The sequence below is a fragment of the Sinohyriopsis cumingii genome, chromosome 10 (assembly GCF_028554795.1).
Source record: "Sinohyriopsis cumingii isolate HCF-2022 chromosome 10, ASM2855479v2, whole genome shotgun sequence".
NCBI classification, from domain to species: domain Eukaryota; kingdom Metazoa; phylum Mollusca; class Bivalvia; order Unionida; family Unionidae; genus Sinohyriopsis; species Sinohyriopsis cumingii.
Genome location: NC_142970.1, coordinates 107,704,944 through 107,717,555, shown reverse-complemented (window position 1 = coordinate 107,717,555; position 12,612 = coordinate 107,704,944). Strand labels below are relative to the sequence as shown.

The 12,612-nt window shown below is 35.6% G+C and overlaps 1 protein-coding gene across 1 annotated transcript in view; it reads left to right on the top strand.

Moving 5' to 3' along the window:
- The window catches only part of LOC149790797 (pleckstrin homology domain-containing family A member 8-like), a 49,773-nt gene that overhangs the window by 23,534 nt on the left and 13,627 nt on the right, over positions 1-12,612 (top strand). Inside the window, exons 8-10 of the mRNA XM_089972859.1 lie at positions 3,050-3,135; positions 6,177-6,235; positions 8,160-8,290. Coding sequence (XP_089828985.1) covers positions 3,050-3,135; positions 6,177-6,235; positions 8,160-8,290 — 276 coding nt within the window. The remainder of the gene's footprint in view (positions 1-3,049; positions 3,136-6,176; positions 6,236-8,159; positions 8,291-12,612) is intronic.

Here is a 12,612-nt window from a genome sequence, read left to right as displayed (position 1 = left end):
ACACGGCTTTTCTACAAGCAAGCTGTTACTGAAATTATTTCCCTTCAGTTAGTACATGTAAGTACTATAAGCAGTGCTCCATAGATTCTACCTGTACAGGCAGTCAAAATTCAGATGCCTACAGGTAATTCTGACTGAAATTTAGATTTAGACCATGGGCAAGACCAGCCTGACAACCACTCAACATGTGTAGTTTCTCTCGCTTTTGTCCCTTGATTTGCTTATTATGGACAGAAGTCAATCTTAGCTTGACGGATGAAAACATCCTGCACACAGGGGCTTGTAGTATACATTTTAAGGACAGCAAGATGGAAAGCAGCAACAAGCATCAGTTACAGTCTCACATTTCAGAATTATGGACTGGACATGTGGATCAATATCCTGTACCCCATCCCAACCTCAAGAACTGGACAACATCATGCCAGCCAAGATGACCATATTTCTTCAAGACTGGACTTGACCATATAACTCTAATCACAGTGGGCCATGACCACAATTGATCATCAGCATCATCCACTAGCAAACAAACTTGTCCAGTTCCATGCATTGCATTGGATCAGTCTAACCACATAGCACTGCTAGGCACTCTCTCAGGGATCAAGCTTGCCTGCATAGTATCTCAAAAGACTTCCAGCATCCAATGTCCATCTTGGGGCCTCTGCTTTGAAGAGATGTCTCTTCACTTGCCTTCAAGCCTCTGCCTCTTCACTTGCCTCCAAGCCTCTGCCTCTTCACTTGCCTCCAAGAAGACTACTTAGCAATATGTTAGAGGTAACAGGATCTGACTCATCAGTGCTGCAAGTGTAGAGGGCCACTATCATTGACACTCTTCTCTAACATGAGATGTTGAGTTCACTACCTTAATCTATCAGCAACAGTACTAGCATTCCAGTTCCCTCATTATTATTAGATCCTACATGGATGAATGAACTCTGCCGGACTTTTCCCAATCCAATCCTGTGAGACCTGTCCTATTTTCTCTACATCACCTGCTGGGTATATGATTCTGTCATCAGTTAAAAAATATCTACAAAAGATTCTACTTTCAATTACTTCCACATTCTGAATTTTTTTAGGTCACTACCACAGGACTCATCAGTATTGGCTATTCTTGTAGACCTTGCTACCATCCATTGTTGAGTGGCAAGGGAAAGAGCTAAGCAAACAGACAAAGGCACCAGTTAAATGCATCAAACATCCCATCACCTGTCCTAACATGAATTGCATAAAGTTATCACCACACAGATGACCTACTTCCTTTTTGACTGGACTGGCCAGATACAAGGGATCATAAGGTCGATGACCACAAGATATACATGATAGGACAGATTTATTCAGGGTGCTCCATGATTTTAGCCAATGGAATAAGCAGGTCAGGTCAGACATGCCTACTGTCCCACATTTTCTGAATTATTCACAAAATGCCCAAATTTGCCTTTACATCCCACAAATACGCATTTAGTGTTGAAAATCTGCAAAAGTGGGGATAAAATATCCAAGTCATAAGTTATGCTATCACCATCCAGAACAGGAAATTATCAAATCTGCACATGCACGATGATTTTAAAATTGCCATTGCAAACAAGTGTGTTTGGAGGCAGTTCTAATACAAAAATCTACATTCACAAATTCTTTTACATTCTGTTTACATTGATTTTTTTAATATTTTGGATAAAAAAATCATGGCTTCTAAAAAGCAGTTGGATATCAATAAAAGAGATTCAAAACTGACATTATAAAAATGCTCACAATGTTTTCTTAAAGAATACACTGAGGAGTATCAATTCATAAAGCCAGGAAAAAATGCAGATACAGATGCTTTCTGCATCATCTATAATTCTGAATTTTCAAGAAAGTCTGGAGGAACGATCATTGTATGCTTGCAGCTGTTCTGTCGCTATCCATGCTGGGAGATCCGGATATCCAAGTACTTTTCTCCAGTTCTTATTAGAGATCTCTCATTCTAAAGGCACAAAGACTTCCAGATCATTTGACAGCTTCATGCAGAAACAGCTTCATGACTTCCACTGGACTTGCAGGAGGAAAAATGTTTCCCTTTTGAAGCCATGCCTCAACAGATGGTGTATTTTCCAGTTGGGTTATCTAGAAGTAGTCACACATACCTTAGGGGACCGGAGATGGTCTCTCCAGGGTAAGGGGATGCATCTCCCTCCACCTCTTAACTATCCTCCTAAGGTATATTTAAAGAAGACACCAATTTTTTCTAGTAAAAATGTTCAAGAATACTTACCCAGTCATAATACACATACACTACCCCACATAGAGATTGCATTATGCTGCAACACCAATCCTTATACAAAGGTGAGATCACTCTGCCTGACCTCCACCTAGGTGGGCAGATAACTGTTAGCTTCTTTTAGCTACAAGTTTTATCCGGGAGGGCTGGATTTGCAAGGTAGTTGTAGTTCTCTAAAGATATTTTGATTGGGTAAGTATTTTCAGAGAAATATATTTTACTAGAGAGAAAAATTGGTATCTTTCATATGTGTATATTAATAGTTTTATAGTATATTAGAAACCAAAAAGCTCAAGATTTTACAAAAATTATAAGTTTCATGCATTCTAAGTTATAATTTACAGGATTGATATAGTTATGTCCCCCTGAATGTATCCTCAGTAGTTTTACAGGACTAGGGACTGTTGGATTTGAACCATGATTTACAGGTAGTTTTATGTTGAAAGAACCTTGAACGAGTTTATTTTCCAATGTTCTTTTTTTTTTTTTACATGAGTTATGTCCCCTTGCAGGTCCTCTTGACTTAGTTTCCTCAGCATAACAATGGATTCAACCAAATTTATTATGCTCTGTTAAATTGATTGGGCTCTGAATGATTTGGATTTCTAAAATTCCATGTCATCATTTAGAAGTGTTATGTTCTTTAACTTTGATTTTGTACCAAAAAAAGTTTGTTAAATTCCTACTGATGTGATCAGTCATTATGGCAGTTTTTGATGTACTTGTAACCAATAACTCTAGTTATAGTGCTCTAATAATTTTTCTGTCTTACTATGAAATCCAATTTTTCAGTTTCATGGATATCCAGTTACAAAGTGATGGGGGAATCCCTACAGAATCCTTTTTGGGAGCATGTAAATCCTTAGTGCCAATATTTGGTAAGTTGTTTACATAAACTAGCAATTCTTTTATTAGCACTACTGGATATAAACCAGAAGGGCTTATGGAATGGTTGTTGTTGTGGGGTTTAACGCCATTTTTCAGCACATGATAGGCTATGCATGGCGGCCAGTATTAATGGTGGAGGAAGAAGCCAAGAAAACGTCGGGAAGAACCACCAACCCACGAGAAGCTACTGTCAAGCTTTCTCACATACCCACATTGGTCGAATCCTAGACTTAAACCCATGCAGACAGAGGTGAGATGGCAGTGATCCGTAACGGATAGCACTTTAGACCACTCAGCCACTCGGGGCCCTGCATATGGAATGGTCTTTTGACATCATTCATCAATCTGTTAGCAGACATTTCTTATTGCTCCTTGTAAACTACTTGGAGGATTGCCATGGAATTTTAAATACACATTCATCCCTTGATCTAACTGTTCATACATAAAACTGGTGCTGGTCAGACATTCATAATGGCCACCAAAGTGGCCATCTTGAAAATGTTGTTATTGCTGCTCCTCCTGAATGGATGCTCATATCAACTTGGGGGTTTCACTAAAAGACTTCTTATTATGTCTAGTTGGTCATAAAGAACATTAGTGCTGATCTAATGCCCAATATGTCCAACACCTGGACCATTACAAAAATCTTTTAGGAATTTAATTTTTACTCCATATTACCAATTGTCTTTGAAAACAAAAGCATAATGTACTTATTTGCTGCATGATGTGGTTATTTAATATGGATTGTATTACAGAAACATGGATACAGACACATCAGATTCATGTTTTATGTTCATTGGAGGTTGATTAATATGGATTTTATTACAGAAACATGGATCCAGACACATCACATTCATGTTTTATGTTCATTAGAGGTTGATTAATATGGATTTTATTACAGAAACATGGATACAGACACATATAATGCATATTTTCTATTCATTAGAGGTTCTTTAATATGGACTGTATTTCCAAAATATGGATACAGACACATATTTTCTATTCATTAGAAGTTGTTTAATATCGATTGTGAAACAAAACTTGGATAGAGACATTTAGAATGCATATTTTCTATTCATTAGAGGTTGTTTAATATGGATTGTATAACATAAACATGGAATACAGACACCATAGCAACCATGTGTCCTGTTTTTCATGTATTTATCCTGTATTTTGGACCTGAATACGAGTGTACATTTTTCTTGTTAAAATTCTGTTCTTTTTTTAATTAAATTAAATAAAAAATTTCTTTGAATTTTTCTGTCAATAATAGGTAACCTGGTTCCATTCTGAGATTAAATATGTTGCATGTATATAGTCCATTAGAGTTTTAAAATATGATTCATTAATTTCAAATCGAGGCTACCATGCCAGTCTTTAACCGCCATATTGGATTGTGAAAAGCAGCTGCCGCTATAACAGTTTCTCATCTTAATAACATTTAGACTCTAATCATGTTGATAAGGAAAGCAGAAGGTTTAGAATTTTCTCCAGCAAAGAAAAGAAAACAGAACTGGAAGGACAATTATGCTGTCATGTTCAGATTTGTGAAACAGTCTAGTAAAGGAGATGACTTTCAGTGCAAATTGTGTAGATGTGATTTTGTTATTGGGCATTGAGGTGCCCATGACATAAAACAGCATGAAAAAGCTAATGTCACCTTGCTGCTTCATCATCAACAACACTCCAGAACTTACAATGTATATATATATATACCAGAGAGAACTATGATGTAAATCATTCAGAATTTCATTTTGCTAAATTTCTTTTAGAAATAAACCTTCCTCTTTAAGTTGCTAGTATTATGGGTGATTTATTTCACTCACTTTTTTCCAGACAGTAAAATCACAAATGATTACTTGTGTGCTAGAAAGAAAATTGTTCAGTAAATAAAATTGCCCCAAGTTCAAATCATCAATGAAAGCTGGTACATTGGAATCAGTAAGGTTTAAAATACAAGGTGTGGAAAAGGCTCAGATAAACAGCCTGTGTCTGAGTATGAGTGTGTTGCACTTGTGCACTTTCTGAATGGTCATCTGAATTGAACAGTGTGTCCATTCAGAAGGTGCAAGAGTGCATCTTTGACATTAAATAATTAAGTTACTGTCCTATTTTTACTGATGGTTGTAGATGCTGTAAATAGTTAATATGCATTTAAAAATCAGTATTTGTACCTGAACACGAGTATTTTTGCCATAAGCAGTCAGTGTTTTTAGATTCTGTGGTTGGCAGCTATGAGACATAAAATGTATATTTTCAGTTAATCAGTGGTTGTTTAGTATGGATTGTATAACAGAACATGGATACAGTCACATAAAATGCATATTTTAAGTTCTTCAGTGGTTGTTTAATATGGATTGTATAACAACATGGATACAGCCACATAAAATCCATTTCTTAAGGCAGGTATGCATCAATCCTTATATATGTCTGCCCCAACTTATCTTAACAACAAAATTAGATGGAACAGATTTTGAACCAATTTCTTCTGTCTCCAACTAAATTGTTTTCCCACTGGACACACAAACTATAAAATAAAGATTCCAACATCATCAAAGGCTATTTTGGGTGATAAACCCACCAACCATCTTTCCATATAGACTCTTTGCAGATGATTGTATGGTCTCGTCACCTGACTAATGCTGTAACAATAAAATAATACATGAGGAAGTGCTGTACAAGATGTATATCAGACAGGAAAAAAGGAATTTTGACTAGTCTTTAAGAACCAGAAAAAATCCAAAAATCTTTCACAGTAAAATAAAAGTTAATATTGAAAATCAGTTTACTGCATTTAATTTTATTATTGGTAGTAATCTTTGATGGGCATGGTGGAATCAACATACTGAACTTCAACTTGGAAGTTCTCAAACATACCGGACTCAAACAAATCGAACCTAAAAGAAACTTGGGAGTTCTCAAACATAGAACTTAAAAGACAGTTGGGAGTTCTCAGACATACTGAATTTTGGAATTCTCACACATTTTTAACTCAAATGATATATACATGTCTGAGTGTTTTTCATTGCAGATAAATTGAATGCAACTGCCTTTGCGCCTGTCAAAATGGACTTTCAAGGAAACATTCGGGTTAGTTGATGCTGGGTATATTTAAAAGTAATAATATTGCAAATGTATTATTCTGTAAACGTTTGTTGCTGTTGCCATGAAGTTTAACATTTCTTACACTTTGGAACTTTGAATTTTTTTCCCATGTTATAAAGAAGATTGTGAATTTGGGACACAGTTACTGCATTTTCATTTTTCACACACATGTCAGCGGGTGCCAATTTCAATTTTACCCACTAGCATAGCAAGGATAAGGCAGGCAAAACTGTTGACACTTTCAAATTTGTGTTCATTTTTCTTTGTAAAAATTGGGTTGCTTACATGAAATTTCACTTGCCCGTCAATGCTTTTTAATTGTCTGGGTTAGTTGGCTTTGAAATTGCCATCCTCGGATACATAATTATAACCTACTTCAAGAAATTGGTTATATATGGGCTGTAGATCTACCATATTCACTCACCTGTAAGTAGAGTCCATGTGCAAACACCATAGACCCTGATTTGTCATTGCATCTTGCACCAGTAGATCAGGGTTTATGTTGTTTATTTTACTGATAACTTGTAACAAACTGCACATAATTCTTGGGGTCATCCATCTGCACATGCTTGCTTCCTGGTTGTAACTCTTTGCTTGCTAACACCAAATGTGCATTGTGGGTTCATCTTGGGTCTAAGGTGTGTTCTGCACCAAACCGGTCACTGTAACCTACTTTGTATGGTTATTCTAAGTTTTTAAAAATTTATTTTGGGCTCTGATTCCAGTTCCAATTCACCCATTACCACCATAGCTGCATTTTAAGCGCTAGTGGGTGTGAATGTGTGTGTTTCATATCAAACATTGTGGGCATTTTAAGCGCTAGTGGGTGTGAATGTGTGTGTTTCATATCAAACATTGTGGGCATTTTAAGCGCTAGTGGGTGTGAATGTGTGTGTTTCATATCAAACATTGTGGGCATTTTAAGCGCTAGTGGGTGTGAATGTGTGTGTTTCATATCAAACATTGTGGGCATTTTAAGCGCTAGTGGGTGTGAATGTGTGTGTTTCATATCAAACATTGTGGGCATTTTAAGCGCCAGTGGGTGTGAACGTGTGTGTTTCATATAAAACATTGTGGGCAATCCTTTGAGTTTTGATATCTAGCTGAAACAAGATATAATGTAAGATACAGCATTACTCTGACACAATATCAACCATCAGCGTTGACTCCTAAAAATCTTAATGTGACTCGTGGATTTGACAACATAGGGATCAACCAACTCCAGATAAAATTTGGAGTTTTGTACATTTTTCAGCATTGCCCATGGTGGTATAACTTGGAAGTGCAGAGATATGCAATGGCATGCTATTGACCTAATTCATGTTCTGAATATCCTAAAGATCTTGCCTGCAGCTAAGTACCATCCAGGTTATAATATGTTTACATCTTGGAATCAAAGTATTTCATGCATCAAAAGTACCATCCAAGTTATAATATGTTTGCATTAAGTACCATCCAAGTTATAATATGTTTGCATCTTGGAATCAATGTATTTCATGTACCAAAAGTACCATCCAAGTTATAATATGTTTGCATCTTGGAATCAATGTATTTCATGTACCAAAAGTACCATCCAAGTTATAATATGTTTGCCTCTTGGAATCAATGTATTTCATGTACCAAAAACGGGGGAACTGTGGCCTGACTTTCAATAGGTTTTTTGACATTGTTGTAAAAGAGCAGTGGAAATTTATGATTTTTTTTTTAAAAAGGCAGTAAAATCTTTTGATCTTAGAAATGTGTCTTTTATGTAACTGAAAAATAAATAGAATTTTCTGCAAGTCCCTATTTCAGATACTGTCTTTAAAGCAGGGTTGATCTTTATGGTGGCTTTTTTTCTGGATTCTTTACTTGGCTTATTTTCTTCATTTTGTTAAATACAAAGTTTTATCATTTATTTTCTTTACAGAAAATGCATCAGAAGTACATTACCAACTGTGCCGAGTTTACGACCCTTCAGCAGATTGTACTATGTGAGATCAAGGCCAAGCAGCATCAGAATCCAAACTCAGCTACAGTAGCACTGCTTTGGATGAAGAGGTCACATTATATGATATACATTTGATAAATTTCTTTGATTAATTAAGTTTTAATTTTAAATTTTAAATTTTAAAATGTACAAAGACTGTTCATGCATCATGTCCAATTACATTTGTGGTGTACAGCTAAAATCACAAGATGTCATAGCGGCTGAAACCAGCTTGATAATCTTAGACTCTCACATGGAATACCAAAAAAATGATAGTGCCATACATAACTCATGGAACACTAAAACAAAAGACATTGCCATACATAACTCATTGAACACTAAAACAAAAGACATTGCCATACATAACTCATGGAACACTAAAACAAAAGACATTGCCATACATAACTCATGGAACACTAAAACAGAAGACAGTGCCATTCATAACTCATTGAACACTAAAACAGAAGACATTGCCATACATAACTCATGGCACACTAAAACAAAAGGCATTGCCATACATAACTCTTGTAACATCAAAACAAAAGACATTGACATACATAAGTCATGAAACACTAAAACAGAAGACAGAGCCATACATAACTGTGTGAACACTTACATGCTGCTGCTTTATAACACAGTTGGAAGTTGCTTAACAAAAGACTAAAGTGGAATACAGACTGCTCATAAAATAGGGAAGAATGTTTGCAAAATTGGCAAAAGGAATTCTCAAAAAGCTCAGAAGAAAGACAAAATCAACACCCTGTTCTTGGCTGCACACCACCATTTGCCATTTTTCATGTGTATTCTGTGTTCTGATTTTGTCATTTTATTGGGAAGCTACAGTAGTGCTAAGTTGGAGAGCAGGCAGTGATCATTTGACTATAATTGGCCAATGGAGAGAGTGAATGGATTGATGTGTTTCTGGCTTCCTAATGATTGCATGGTTGGCCAAGGTACCAGGCTTCCTAATAAGGAAGCAAAGGGAGACCACTTTTTATTACTAAATGAAACAGGGTCTCCAAAGAGGAATGTTGAATGAGTATTAGCTGATTTCATGGATCTAGATGATACAGCAAGATTCCAATTTGCCTCATTGGGATTAATCAGTATACATTTTAACAAGTTCTTAATAATAGCCTTTAATACATTTTTCATACAAAAAAGCAGATATAAACTCATATTCGATCAGTGAATAAATACATATATTCATCTTAAATAATCTCATAAAAGATTAATTGACTGTAATGTACATGAATATCCAGTATCAGCATGACTTGGTGTCACAGGCTGATAAAAGTCATGCTTGTATGAATATCATATCCAGTATGATATATCTAGTATCAGCATGACTTGATGTCACAGACTGATAAAAGTCATGCTTGTATGAATATCATAGCCAGTATGATATCATATCCAGTATCAGTATGACTTGGTGTCACAGGCTGATAAAAGTCATGTTCACATGAATATCATATCCAGTATGATATCATATCCAGTATCAGCATGACTTAGTGTCACAGACTGATAAAAGTCATGTTTGCATGAATATCATATCCAGTATCAGCATGACTTGGTGTCACAGACAGATAAAAGTCATGTTCACATGAATGTCATATCCAGTATGATATCATATCCAGTATCAGCATGATTTGGTGTCACAGGCTGATAAAAGTCATGTTCACATGAATATCATATCCAGTATGATATCATATCCAGTATCAGCATGACTTGGTGTCACAGACTGATAAAAGTCATGTTCACATGAATATCATATCCAGTATGATATCATATCCAGTATCAGCATGACTTGGTGTCACAGGCTGATAAAAGGCATGTACGCATGAATATCATATCCAGTATGATATCATATCCAGTATCAGCATGACTTGGTGTCACAGACTGATAAAAGTTATGTTTGCATGAATATCATATCCAGTATCAGCATGACTTGGTGTCACAGACTGATACAAGTCATGTTCACATGAATGTCATATCCAGTATGATATCATATCCAGTATCAGCATGACCTGGTGTCACAGGCTGATAAAAGTCATGTTCACATGAATATCATATCCAGTATGATATCATATCCAGTATCAGCATGACCTGGTGTCACAGGCTGATAAAAGTCATGTTCACATGAATATCATATCCAGTATGATATCATATCCAGTATCAGCATGACTTGGTGTCACAGGCTGATAAAAGTCATGTTTGCATGAATATCATATCCAGTATCAGCATGACTTGGTGTCACAGACAGATAAAAGTCATGTTCACATGAATGTCATATCCAGTATGATATCATATCCAGTATCAGCATGATTTGGTGTCACAGGCTGATAAAAGTCATGTTCACATGAATATCATATCCAGTATGATATCATATCCAGTATCAGCATGACTTGGTGTCACAGACTGATAAAAGTCATGTTCACATGAATATCATATCCAGTATGATATCATATCCAGTATCAGCATGACTTGGTGTCACAGGCTGATAAAAGGCATGTACGCATGAATATCATATCCAGTATGATATCATATCCAGTATCAGCATGACTTGGTGTCACAGACTGATAAAAGTTATGTTTGCATGAATATCATATCCAGTATCAGCATGACTTGGTGTCACAGACTGATACAAGTCATGTTCACATGAATGTCATATCCAGTATGATATCATATCCAGTATCAGCATGACCTGGTGTCACAGGCTGATAAAAGTCATGTTCACATGAATATCATATCCAGTATGATATCATATCCAGTATCAGCATGACCTGGTGTCACAGGCTGATAAAAGTCATGTTCACATGAATATCATATCCAGTATGATATCATATCCAGTATCAGCATGACTTGGTGTCACAGGCTGATAAAAGTCATGTTCACATGAATATCATATCCAATATGATATCATATCCAGTATCAGCATGACTTCATGTCACAGACATAAATGTCTTGTTCACATGAATATCCAGTATCAGCATGACTTGATGTCATAGACTGTTAAGAGTCATGTTTGATGAATATTCGGTATCACCATGACTTCATGTCACAGACATAAAAGTCTTGTTCACATCAATTTCATATCCATTATGATATCATATCCGGTATCGGCATGACTTGATGTTAAGAGCCATGTTTGATGAATATTCAATATCAGCATGACTTGATGTCATAGACTGTTAAGAGCCATGTTTGATGAATATTCAGTATCAGAATGACTTGATGTCATAGACCAATGAAGGTCTAGACCCACAATGTAAGACGTCAATATTTATCTCTTTGGGTTGCAGTCTTACTGCCAAAATAACATGTTCCAATGTCAACTAACATCTGAACGAGAAGTAAAGTTGTCAGCAACATCTCACACACTTGCCAGCCCATATTGACACTTTTATATGTATTAAATTTATAATATTTTATCTTGACTTTTCTTACTCTGATGTCTTTTTTCCTAATAAATTCAAATTCTCACATTGGCAAATGGACATGTTTTCAAGTTATGTTGACATACATTTGAGTTAGCTGGAATGCAATGGAAGCAAGGAATGCTGAAATCAGATTAAGTTGAAGTATGTTTCTTTAACAAAATAAATAAAAATATATTAATATTGAACAAAGTATTTGAATAACTTCATTTAGTTAAAGATACTTAACATCCTTTTAACCGATTTCAGCATTCACGGCTTCCGTTGCATTCCATCCAACTGAAATTTTGGCCAACATAATTTAAAAATACATCCATTCGCTTGTTAACAAATTTGAATTAATTAGCAAAAAGACAAAAGAATAAGTAAAGTCTGACTAAAATGTTATGACCTTAATCTGTAGAAAAGTGTCAGTATGAGTTGCCATGTATGTGAGATATTCCTGAAAATTTGACTTCTTGTTCCAATGTTAGTCAATTTTGGAAGACACTACAGAGTGCCGTTTTTAGGCAGTAAGACCTCAACCCCCAGAACATAAATATCAGGGTTGATGTCTTACATTGTAGGACTAACAAATATCAAGGTTGATGTCTTACATTGTAGGACTAACATAAATATCAGGGTTGATGTCTTACATTGTAGGACTAACATAAATATCAGGGGTTGATGTCTTACATTGTAAGACTAACATAAATATCAGGGTTGATGTCTTACATTGTAAGACTAACATAAATATCAGGGGTTGATGTCTTACATTGTAAGACTAACATAAATATCAGGGTTGATGTCTTACATTGTAAGACTAACATAAATATCAGGGTTGATGTCTTACATTGTAAGACTAACATAAATATCAGGGTTGATGTCTTACATTGTAAGACTAACATAAATATCAGGGTTGATGTCTTACATTGTAAGACTAACATAAATATCAGGGTTGATGTCTTACATTGTAA